General features: G+C 45.0%; 4 protein-coding genes across 4 annotated transcripts; 1 reads left to right on the forward strand and 3 right to left on the reverse strand.

The window, feature by feature from the left end:
* Positions 1-226: 226 nt before the first annotated feature.
* V1510DRAFT_369891 (uncharacterized protein) lies at positions 227-1,725 on the reverse strand (the record flags this gene model as incomplete). Its single annotated transcript, XM_066931409.1, has 2 exons — positions 227-1,337; positions 1,376-1,725. 2 exons carry the CDS (start codon positions 1,723-1,725, stop codon positions 227-229), a joined length of 1,461 nt encoding a protein of 486 aa, XP_066786926.1.
* Positions 1,726-2,029: 304 nt separating this feature from the next.
* On the reverse strand, positions 2,030-4,090 carry V1510DRAFT_422731 (uncharacterized protein). The gene is made up of 5 exons (XM_066934837.1): positions 3,787-4,090; positions 2,605-3,303; positions 2,478-2,570; positions 2,321-2,445; positions 2,030-2,282 (listed from the first exon to the last, which is right to left on the reverse strand). The coding sequence occupies exons 1-5, from the start codon at positions 3,920-3,922 to the stop codon at positions 2,130-2,132; spliced, it is 1,206 nt and encodes a 401-aa protein (XP_066786927.1). The 5' UTR covers positions 3,923-4,090; the 3' UTR covers positions 2,030-2,129.
* Positions 4,091-4,951: 861 nt separating this feature from the next.
* On the forward strand, positions 4,952-9,981 carry V1510DRAFT_369905 (P-loop containing nucleoside triphosphate hydrolase protein; the record flags this gene model as incomplete). Its single annotated transcript, XM_066931410.1, has 6 exons — positions 4,952-4,977; positions 5,159-5,267; positions 5,306-5,438; positions 5,480-5,669; positions 5,703-9,883; positions 9,917-9,981. The coding sequence occupies 6 exons, from the start codon at positions 4,952-4,954 to the stop codon at positions 9,979-9,981; spliced, it is 4,704 nt and encodes a 1,567-aa protein (XP_066786928.1).
* Positions 9,982-10,204: 223 nt separating this feature from the next.
* V1510DRAFT_422736 (uncharacterized protein) lies at positions 10,205-11,632 on the reverse strand. The gene is made up of 8 exons (XM_066934838.1): positions 11,574-11,632; positions 11,481-11,538; positions 11,266-11,437; positions 11,081-11,227; positions 10,937-11,046; positions 10,675-10,901; positions 10,514-10,640; positions 10,205-10,480 (listed from the first exon to the last, which is right to left on the reverse strand). The coding sequence occupies exons 1-8, from the start codon at positions 11,605-11,607 to the stop codon at positions 10,315-10,317; spliced, it is 1,041 nt and encodes a 346-aa protein (XP_066786929.1). The 5' UTR covers positions 11,608-11,632; the 3' UTR covers positions 10,205-10,314.
* Between the last annotated feature and the right edge of the window lie 4 nt (positions 11,633-11,636).

Consider the following 11,636-nt stretch of genomic DNA (forward strand, 5'->3'; position numbering starts at 1 on the left):
AGCACGGTAGTTACCAGTGTTTTTTTGCCCTATAGTTGAGATTAAGGCTACTCTATATTTTTAGCTGCCGGCAGCATGATCGAGGCAATTCAGCCAGGGATCTGACCTACCGTCATATACACAGAAATTGGGGCATAAACCAATAACTTTTACAGCGCACTGTGCCTTGAGAGCATGTTGAAGGATAAGGCTGAGCGCTGCCTAACGACAAAATTGCGTGACGAAATCAATACAGCAGTCGGGTCATGATCTTGAAAGGCGTTCTCTCCAGCTTCTCATAGAGTTCTCTGATGTCCTCCGAGTTGACATCGGATATGTCAGCCATAAGATAAGCAATGTCACCACGCGAGTCTGAAAACTGCTTGTCAATGTTGTGATCCGCAAAAATTTCATTGACAGTCCGAAGCACGCCAGGAACATTGGAGTGCACGTACAACACTCGGACATGATTTTCCTCCTCGAGAGTTAAGTTCCTCAAGCTGACCTCCGGAAAATTGACCGCACCAATTGTGGCGCCCTCATTGATATATCTAACAAGAGCCTGGCCGACCTCAACGCCGATTGCGCTTTGTGCCTCTTCGGTAGAGCCGCCGATGTGAGGGGTCAAAATCAGATTCTTCAATTTCACCAATTCTCCTGCCCAGGTGTTCAGCTGAGTGTTGAAAAATTCGCCATTCTTCGCGGGCTCGTTCGGGAAAACATCGATAGCTGCCCCAGCGACCTTACCGGTTTTCATAGCATCGATAAGAGCAGGGATATCAATAACAGATCCTCTGCTTGCATTGAGTAGATAGCTACCGTTGCGCATGGCAGCGAACTGAGGAGCGCCGATCATGTTTTTAGTTTCAGGTAAAGCAGGAACGTGCAATGTGACGAAATCAGAATTCTGCAGAAGCTCATCGAGAGTAGCCACCTGCTTGGCCATTCCGAGAGACATGATCGGCAAGACATCGTAGTACAGAACACTCATTCCCATCGACTCGGCGAGAACCGACAGCTGCGCACCGATGTGGCCATAACCGACAATTCCGAGAGTTTTTCCACGAATTTCCCAACAACCAGCACTGACTTTTTGCCAAACACCAGCGTGCATCTCAGAAGAACGATCTCCAAGCTGACGAGCAAGCATGATGATCTCGCCGATGATCAATTCAGCCACACTTCTTGAATTAGAAAAGGGGGAGTTGAATACCGCAATTCCATGCTTCGCCGCGTATTCAGTGTCAACTTGGTTGACTCCAATGCAGAAGCATCCGATCACTTGTAAATTTCTGGCTTCTTGAAGGATGTGAGCAGTGAGCTTTGTCTTCGAACGAATTCCGATTGCATGAACGTCTCTATTTCGGTCAGTAATATGAAAGAAACCATACGTTACCTAATCTTTTCGATTAGTTCTTCGTCCGGCAGGGAGGTTTTATGAAATTCAACTTGATAGCCCTGTCCCTTCAAAATATCAACTGCCGTTTGATTCACATTTTCCAGGAGAAGAATCTTGATGTCTTCCGTAGCGAAAGGCTTAAGCTGTTTAGGGACTGGCTGTTTCATAGAGGATCGGCGCTGAGTGAGGTAAGACGTAGGCGGAGATCCTCCGATAAAGTGAGAAGTGGGGGAAGAAGAAATGGCAGCACCAGCGTTCGCCATGAACGAATTTTGGGGAGATGAGCTCAACCGAACGGAGTTCGAGAAGGCATTGGACATGTCATTTATGATCTTCGGTGAGGACATGGTAAATAAGAAAAAAACAGAGATAACTGTTTGGCCAGCCTTGTCGTATAACTGGTTATTATATAAAAAAAAAATCGATGAGTCAACTATATAGAATTATAGTAAAAAATTTCCTCAGTTGCTGATCGGTAATTATGCATATACATCTCCAAATGTCAACGTGGAAAAGCAGAAAGCACCGAAACGCTTTACGGGTCACAAATCACAGCTCAAATATGGATCACACAAATTGCGCCATCTCTCAATTATGATGAGATCAAAGCCGGGTAATATACAATTTACGTCCGATTCGTCGAACTTTGTGTAAAAATAAGATAGCAGAATATTATTTTTATGTATTATACGCTATAGGTACCTTTACAGTGTTTAATCACACGGCTGCGACTTCGCGTTGCAGGACACAATTAAGACTGCTTGCACTCAGCAGCCTCCTGCTTCGGCTTGGAATCACCTTCCTCGTCGGAGTCGTTTTCGTCGTCATCATCCTCGTCGGAATCATCTTCATCGTCATCGTCTGAGTCGTTGAGATCGTCCTGGTCCAGGTCATCGAAATCCTCCTTAAGCTTTTAGTTCAATTCCAGTTTCAATGACTTACGTATTCGAGCGCCTCGCCAGTGTACCAGTCAATAGCACGGGGAATCAATTTGTCCTTAATTTCCTCTCCAAGCTGATAATCGAGCTCCAAGCGTTCTTCCAAATCTTCTGGGATGTCATCCTCATCTGTTCGTTAGCGAAAGTAAACTTGCTCTTACCGTCTTCGTCCTCAGGAGCGATAGGCGGACTGAAAAAGTTGAAGAAGCTCTCAGTTGGGATAGTTCTTTCTACTATACGAGTAGCCTTGGTGTCTGTTCATTAGCCCACGTCCATCTTAGCACTTACGCTTGTTTCGCTGCTTCTTCTTCTCGATCTTCACCGTGAGATTCTTTCCCTCCTTCCACTTGATTTCGTCGCCCACAGCGTGATCGTAAACGTAGTCTCCGCTGTAGGCGGTCTGCTCCTGATAATAGTAGGTCTTAGTCAGGACGCTGTTCGTAAAGTACTCGTTTTGCGAAAACTCAAAAACGAGGCGGAACCCAGGCTTCTCGAGGTACTCAAGTCTAACGTCAACCAGGTTCTTGAGAACCTCCTCGTCCTTGTCGGTAATAGATTCGGAGAACGCGATCATGTTTTTGAGAGCAGTGAGCCAAAACTCCGGGATTCCTTTGGCGTCCTCAGGAATGGTAGACTTCACCTGCTCATCTTGCTCATCATCATCATCCTCATCCTCCTCCTCTTCCTTTCCAGCTTCAACCTCCTGGTCGGTAGGCTCAATTACGCCGGCAACAATGCTCGATCTCTTCTCATAAAGTGGCTTGTAGAGCTCAGCGTACTTCTTCTCGAGCTCGGTGATTTCCTTGCGAAATTCCGTCTCAAGCTTGGTATACTCCTTTTGGATCCCCTTTAATCCAGAAATGCGCGTTCTGACGGCAACCGGAAGCGAGGCAATATAACCTGAAGGCTTTCCCACCAGAGACCCGAGCTTGCCCTGGATCATTGATAGAAGAGCAGGGTTGTTGGCAAGTCCGCTAACAACCTTATCTAGACAGTCAGTAAATAGTCCTAGTATACATATGGTTTGCTCGAAATATATGGATAATTGGTGTTCTCGCCCAAAAAATTGTCAATTTGATGCTGCATGTTTTTGGTTGAAGTGAACGCACAGAGCTCCAAAAAATATTTGTTGTGACTTCCCAACAAAAAAAATTGTTACAGATATTGCTACTCGCACTGATTGCTAAGTGTAACATCGCCATCAAGTATCCAAAACGATCTTTGAGCTGCAGGTTTGTATGTCCAATTCACTTATGAAAGATAATACCAAACCACAAGTCGATTAATCGCTTGCAACAGAATTGTCATTCAACTTGCAACGCCATTCTCCTTAGCAGGACTGGTATTATGTGGGAATGATAAGCACATACTGAGCAACTCGTCCATAGACTAGAAAATAGCAAAAGATATCAAGCAAAAAAGTCTCCAAATCATCGTCGCAAACCATAGTGTAGCATAAAATCAACATACCTTCCTCCTGAATCGTTGACACAGAGGGCTCAGACGCACGCGATGCGATGTACGTGTTCGAAGCCGGTGTGTTCTGAGGAGTCGGCGCAGCGTTTGAAAGATCGCTAATGCGCTTATTTCTGATCGGCTCACCCATGTTTCTAATTGTATAAGATAGACTAAGAGTATATCCGACACCTAATCAACAGGATTCGAAATCTGGAGACCTTGAGACCTATATGAGAAATCTATCGAGTTTCTGTAGGGAATACCGACAGTTTCGCCTCTGATGATTTATCAAAAGGAAGGGAAAGGAAGAAAAAATGAGAAAATATAAGAGGCAAAATTTTGGGCAAAATCGACCGCGTCTGCCCTACTCGTGCTGTTGGTACACTGAGTGAGTAGTGGTTTACCCAAAAGTCGGGTATATTTTGTGAATTTGCGCTAACTATACTGTGCACATATAATTCTACTTCAGGAAAAGCCACATTTCTTAGCTCGCTCATCAGCACCCAACGTAAATTACACTCTCGGTACTGGATGTATGTGGATCATACACGTCAAACGTTAGAGTGCGTATCAGTGAATTAGCAAGACAGCTTGCCGATGCTGTGCGCCACCTCAGATGTATGGCTAAGGCCCGGCAAATCCCTGGTTACAAAATCCGGGATTGCCTGTGGTGAGGTGAGCGTTGAGCCACACAACACTTGTTAACTGAAACATACCACTTTTACATTTAAGCCATATGAATCGTGCCCAAGTAACTTGCCAAGTGGCGAGTTTCTGACCGGGTAACATGTTTGACGCGAACATGATATTTCAACAAGGGCGGAGATTCATGAGCGTGTGTACGCTTAATCAATATTTAGTTGTTACCTAAACTTAGGTGATTCTTAATCTTCCTAATCATTTCGGTAACATCTACTGCAGTGCGTTTTCCACCGCGACTACATACCTTAGCTTTGATTAGTTATTTTTTACATCCTGGATTTCTTTCATCCTCCAGTCCTTTAGTATATTCCCTTTTACCTTGAACATATGGGTGAAATTTGATTGATGACAATCTGCCGTTGATAACAGGTTTAGTGTTCCATTGTTTATCTTGCTTTGAGGCCCTCACTGTAAACACGCCACGGCCTTTGTTTTCTGTTTACAGTCGCGTTCTAAGGGATTGAGTCGGTGAACCATGGTATCTCACTATGAAGTCGGAGTGTAAGTATACAACTCTATCCTAAATAGCTTCAGTGAGCACCGCTCTGTGCACCCGATAAACTACTCGATGAACAATAAAGTAGTTCTTTTGGAGGCTCGCAAGACGGTGCGACACCCGTGAAGTGATTCCCACACTATGTGGTCACCGAAATCGTTGAAGTCATCACGACTAACATCACAGGCGTTGCTGGCAACCCGACGACGACGAAGGATGGATCTCCGCAGAGATAACTTCCAAGACTGTCGACGGCGACAACGTCACGTTGGAGCTTACTTCGGAGGATGGCAAGGTGCGAGAATTATTTTTTGGTCTGCTAACGAACGCCAGAAAAATACTGTGATTTGTACCGTCTCCGACCTTGAAGATGAGACGAACAGCAAGCTGCCACCGCTATGCAATCCGCCGATTCTCGAAGCTAGTGAAGATCTGACAAATCTCTCATATCTGAATGAGCCCGCTAGTAAGCTCTTCAATATTTGGTATATGATACTAACGTCCAAGTTCTTCACGCAATTCGACTGCGGTATTCTCAGCTGAGCATATACACATACTCCGGAATTGTGCTGATTGCTACCAACCCCTTCCAGAAGGTGGACTCTCTCTATTCTCCTGACATTATTCAAATGTACTCGGGAAAGAGGAGAGGGGAATTAGAGCCACATCTTTTTGCAATTGCTGAAGACGCTTATAGGTAATATAGTCCGCTTTCCCGCTGACATTCAAGATGCATGATACGGGACAAGGTGAATCAAACCATAGTTGTGTCGGGAGAGTCTGGTGCCGGGAAGACTGTCAGCGCCAAATACATTATGCGATACTTCGCTATTGTGGAAGACGCAGATCGGCCGAGAGCAAAAGCTCATAAGGCAGACTCTCTGAGTAAAACAGAGGAACAGATTCTTGCTACTAATCCTATCATGGAAGCATTCGGTAATGCGAAAACGACACGCAATGATAACTCATCGCGATTCGGTAAATACATAGAAATTATGTTCGACAATAATGCCGACATTATTGGTGCAAAGATTCGAACATATCTTCTGGAACGATCCAGATTGGTTTTCCAGCCCGCAACAGAGAGAAATTATCACATATTCTACCAGCTCTGTTGTGGTGCCACCTCGGAGGAGAGAGATAAATGGAGTTTACTATCGGTATCAGACTTCCAGTACTTAAATCAAGGAGGCGACCCATCCATCGCCAATGTTGATGACTCTGTCGAATTCAGACTTACGAAGGAAGCTCTCAAAACTATCGGATTTGACGAAGCCGTTCAATCAGATATTTTTGCTGTCCTCTCGGCGCTTCTACATATCGGTAACATCGTCATAAGCGCTGGGCGGACAGACGCCATTCTTGCAGCGGATGAGCCTTCACTTGCTACAGCTTGCAAATTACTGGGTATCGAACCCACTTTATTTGCCAAATGGACTACCAAGAAACAGATTACGACCAGAAGTGAAAAGATCGTGACTAATTTGAATTTCAAGCAAGCAGTTGTAGTGAGAGACTCTGTTTCAAAATTTGTCTATTCTGCCCTGTTTACGTGGCTCGTTGGGCACATCAACAAAAGTCTCGCTTCAGAAGAAGTGGAGGCTGCCTCAGAGTCTTTCATTGGTGTCCTGGATATCTATGGCTTTGAGCATTTCCAGCGCAACTCTTTCGAGCAGTTTTGCATCAATTACGCGAATGAAAAACTTCAACAAGAGTTCAATCAGCATGTTTTCAAGCTTGAGCAAGACGAATACGTTCGTGAAAAGATACAGTGGACTTTCATCGACTTTTACGACAATCAGCCGTGCATTGACCTGATTGAAGCAAAAATTGGTATTCTTTCACTTCTCGACGAGGAAAGTAGACTTCCCGCGGGGTCAGATGAGTCGTGGGTCCAAAAGCTCTACACTAATTTTGCTGTTCCTAAGCACGAGAAGTTTTTTAAGAAACCAAGATTTGGAAAGACAGCATTTACTGTACATCACTATGCTATGGACGTGACATATGATTCCGAGGGCTTTATCGAGAAGAACAGAGATACAGTGCCGGACGAGCATATGGAGGTACTTCTGGCTACTAATAATGGGTTTTTAAAAGAGCTTGTTGAAAGCGTGACGACGGCAGCTCCGAAGCCTGCAACAACTCAGCCGAAGAGCCGTCCTGGAGCATTAACGAATCGCAAGCCTACCCTTGGTAGTATCTTCAAAGGATCGCTTATAGAGCTTATGAGCACCATCAATTCCACGAATGTGCACTACATCAGATGCATTAAGCCAAACGAAGCGAAGGCTGCGTGGCAGTTCGAAGGACCGATGGTCTTGTCGCAGCTTCGAGCTTGTGGTGTCCTGGAGACGATTAGAATCAGCTGTGAGGGCTTTCCGACCAGATGGACATTCGAGGAGTTCATCAGCAGATATTACATGCTGATAAACTCCTCCAACTGGACTAGATCTATCGAAGACATATCTCACACTATTTTGAGTGAAACGATAAAGCAGCCTGACAAATACCAAATTGGTGCGACCAAAATCTTCTTCAGGGCTGGCATGCTTGCATATTTGGAGAATCTTCGAAGCCAGCGACTGAACGACTGTGCAACAGTCATCCAGAAACATCTTAGAGGTTTGTATTATCGGAGGCAATACCAAGAGACTCGCAACTCGATAGTACGCGCTCAATGTATTGCGAGAGGCTTCATCGTCAGACGACGAGTTGTCCAAGAGATCGAAAACGCGGCGGCTCTCAAAATACAGAGTGCTTGGCGTGGCTATGTTGCGAAGAAACAATATCTTTCCGTCCGATCAGGCATCATAAAAGCGCAAGCCGCTATTCGTGGACGTATTTCTCGCCAAAGGCTCTTGCAAGGACGGAGAACAGATGCTGCAGTGGCCATTCAGCGCGTTTACCGTGGTTACCAGGCCAGGAAGAGCTATAGCGATACCCGAAGAAAGATTGTATTGGTTCAGAGCTGTTTCCGCAGGAAGCAGGCCCGCACAGAGCTCAACACTCTCCGTGTCGAGGCGCGGTCCGCAAATCATTTCAAGGAGATTTCCTATAAGCTGGAGAACAAGGTTGTCACACTAACTCAAACTCTCACGGCACGAACACAGGAAAACAAACGCTTGGTGGCTCAAATCGATCAGCTCGATAACCAAATCCTGCAGTGGCAACAAAAGAATAATCAGTTAGAGCAACAGCTACATGAAATGGAAGAGGATGACAATTCAAAGGAGTATTTGGAGAAGGCTACTCAATTGGAGACTCAACTCAACGAGCTTACCGAGAAATATGATGCTTCGTTGGTAAAGCTTGACGCGTTGGAGGCAGAGAGCAAATCGTTGAAGGAGTCTCTCAAGCTCAAATCACTAGAGCTCGATGAGGCACTTAGTGGTAAACAAGAGAAAGAGCAGCTGAACACAAGCTTAAGCGAAGAGGTGGAGCGACTTCGTGAAGAGATATCTGTTCTGTCAACAAAGTCTCCAGCGTCTGCCCCTGCGGCTTCAACGGGTGGCCTGAACATAAACGGGGTGTGGGCTGGTGGTGACCAGCCACAAGGAGGCTCCCATAACCTGGTCTCTCTGCAATCGAAGCGCACGCGTTCGTACAAACGGCATAGCTTAACTCAAGCAAATCTCACCGCCGATACCCAAAAATCCTTCTCTCCTACCCCGAATTTCAGCCCGCGGCCTGCGTCAATGATTTTCACCTCCACAAATTCTGGTGTGGGTGGTAAATCGGAGAATGGCATAACACTTCCGCCGCTCAATCTCGATGTTGAAATTGAAACCATTCTGGACAATGCGGACATTGTCAACGTGGAAGTCCTGCAGGGCCTTATAACCACGCTGAAGATCCCTCAGCCATCCGTTGACAATACTCCAAATGAGATTTTATTTCCGGCTCATATAATTAACCTTATAACTTCAGAGATGTGGCGCCTGGGGTTTGTGAAAGAGTCTGAAATGCTTCTGGCGATGGTAATGGAGACAATCCAACGCCAGGTGATGTCTCATGATGGCGAAGATGCGATCATTCCAGGAGCTTTTTGGCTCTCTAATGTTCACGAAATGCTGTCCTTTGTGTTTTTGGCAGAGACAAACATTATCCAAAGCGGTGCTCATGCTGAGATGGGCGCCAACGAGTTTCAGGAGTACGAAAGACTGGTTGGTCTAGTCAAACATGATCTTGAAAACCTGGAGTTCAACATTTACCATACGTGGATGAAGGAGCTCAAGAAGCAGATGCACAAAATGATCATTCCTGCGCTCATTGAATCACAGGCCTTACCGGGTTTTGTTGCGAATGAAAACACCCGCTTTTTCACAAAAATCTTGAACACCGCCACTGCTCACCATTATGACATGGACGACCTGCTGAAGCTGTTCAACAAAATATATAGCGCCATGTCAGCTTACTACTTAGAAAGCTCGATTATACATCAGGCGATTTTGGAGCTACTTCGTTTAGTGGGTGTCACTGCTTTCAATGATTTACTTTCTCGCAGAAACTTTCTGTCCTGGAAACGCGGTCTGCAAATCAGTTACAACATTACTCGGGTTGAAGAGTGGTGCAAGAGCAATGACATACCTGAGGGAACGCTCAAGTTGGAGCATCTCATGCAAGCTACCAAACTCTTACAACTGAAGAAGTCAACGTTGACTGACATTGAGATCATATATGACATTTGTTGGACTTTGTCTCCAATGCAAATTCAAAAGCTCATCAGTCAGTATCATGTTGCTGATTATGAACAGCCCATCACACCAGACATAATGAAAGAAATTGCCACAAGGGCCGTGTCTGACAAAGATGACACTCTGTTGCTGGAGTCTGTTCCTCTGGAGGATAGCGGTCCTTTTGAGCTAGTTGAACCACGCCAACTCCATGCTTTGGAGACTTATATACCATCTTGTGAGTGCTTTATTGATAATTGCTAACATGCAGGGCTCCAGGTTCCGACGCTAAAGCGTCTAGCGGACTTAACTTCTCAGTATACCAGCGCCAATTGAAGAGCGAATCGTTTTCATAGTACAGGCTCGAGTTGCTTAAGGCATGTGCTGCCAAAAGTACAGAATCCTCAACTGTTTTGTATCTTTTTGGATGAGCGTAGTAGGAGTTTTGTTCGGCAATACCGTCTTTAGATGCTTGTTGTATTCATGAACTGTAAGATTTCATGACTTCACAGGTTTACGATGATCTACTCATGCTTAATTAGTTAAGTTACGATATTAATTTTTTGCCATTGTGATGGAAACGTTGCAGTGGTCCACGTTTAGAGTCGTTCGTATTTTATTTCAGTGCCATGTATTATACACATACATATAAAACATATAGCCTTCAAGCTAGATGCAGTAAATCGGGGCTGTGAAGCTGCTACCGTCGAAAATCGCGATATTTTGTATCGGTTGTTCGCGACGGGCCAAGTAATTGAGGATGTTTTGTCCAAGAACTCCGCCGAGAACAGATGCGACAGCCGAAAGTTCCGTGTTGAATCCAAGCTTGACGTTGCTGAGGTCAGAACAATATAAATGAGCGTACTACCTTACATAGCTAGGGGTTATGATTCCAGCTGGCAAGCCTAGAGCTCTTGCACAGTTTGTACAAACCTCCTGTATATGTTCACGCGTGAGATTGTTTTCGAAAAGAGCTTTTTTCAGGCCACGCATGGCTAACATTAGCGTTTATCCGTTTAGTCTTCCTACCGTAAAACGTTGGCAAAACGGGGCTGACTTTAAGTAATTGGCGTGGTTTTAAATGGACCGACAGATCTATGGGATGCTTGAGTACAACGTCTAACGGCTTGTACTTTTCAATTTTCGTGACTACTTCCTTGACCTGCGTTCCATCTCGTTTAACGTTGACACTGACAATCGACCTCGTGGAGGTCTCCGGTCCGGGTTTCGTGGCAACATTTGCTTTTTCGCGTTCACTTCTTGTTAGCAACTTATAGAGGAGTATGCCTACATGGAGTATGTATACTCATTCAGATCAGCGAAGACATAACCGAAGAGCCCAAATGACTGTGTTCCATAAAAGGCTTTACCAAAATCACGGCACTTGTTATTCAAGTCAATCTGTGATCAGCTGATGTACAATGAAAATTGGTACCATTATGTCGATGTCAATATCAGCGGCGACGATGACATCGAAATTGGCGAAGTATGTGTCTGGCTTTTCTTCAATCGGTTCAACGTCTGGTATGATAGACACTCTAGGATTCAAAGCCTTAAGGTAAGATGCCATGGCTTGTGCTATCTGTATGTGAATCAGAGAGTCCTTCCCGAGAAACTCACTGGTCTGGAAACGTCATCGTCTTGTAAATAACAATGTACGCTTAGATGCTCAGGAAGTACAATGCTGTCATCCAGTACAGTGATAGACCCGACACCAGCTAATGCAATGTTTTTTGATACCTCATCTGAAACAGCACTCATGTGTACAATGAGGATATTTGAGGATCGCATTCTAACCAGTTAGAACAAGTTCGAAGGGTTCGAGTCGACCGTACCGTTCCTGAGCCTCAAGACCCCATAGTCGAATTTGCCTATCGTATAGGGCGATTTCATCTTTCATCAGCAATATATTTCGCCTACATGCGTACCTTTGGAAATGTTCATTGCCTGCTCTAGTGCCATTGCTTCTCCGGCCAATATTAGAGACAGTG

This window comes from Dipodascopsis tothii (assembly GCF_038497935.1).
Source record: "Dipodascopsis tothii strain CBS 759.85 unplaced genomic scaffold V1510scaffold_38, whole genome shotgun sequence".
Lineage (NCBI taxonomy): Eukaryota > Fungi > Ascomycota > Lipomycetes > Lipomycetales > Lipomycetaceae > Neoaidaea > Neoaidaea tothii.

Bases quoted from the DNA above. Each gene is read 5' to 3' on its own strand.
- V1510DRAFT_422731 (XM_066934837.1), bottom strand. From the start codon at position 3,922: ATGGGTGAGCCGATCAGAAATAAGCGCATTAGCGATCTTTCAAACGCT. The intron at 3,304-3,786 runs GTATGTTGATTT...CTGACTGTCTAG, and splicing joins GTCAACGATTCAGGAGGAAG to ATAAGGTTGTTAGCGGACTT. The intron at 2,446-2,477 runs GTAAGAGCAAGT...GCTAACGAACAG, and splicing joins CGCTCCTGAGGACGAAGACG to ATGAGGATGACATCCCAGAA.
- V1510DRAFT_422736 (XM_066934838.1), bottom strand. From the start codon at position 11,607: ATGGCACTAGAGCAGGCAATGAACATTTCCAAAG. The intron at 11,438-11,480 runs GTACGGTCGACT...CTAACTGGTTAG, and splicing joins GGTCTTGAGGCTCAGGAACG to AATGCGATCCTCAAATATCC. The intron at 11,047-11,080 runs GTACCAATTTTC...AGCTGATCACAG, and splicing joins ATATTGACATCGACATAATG to ATTGACTTGAATAACAAGTG.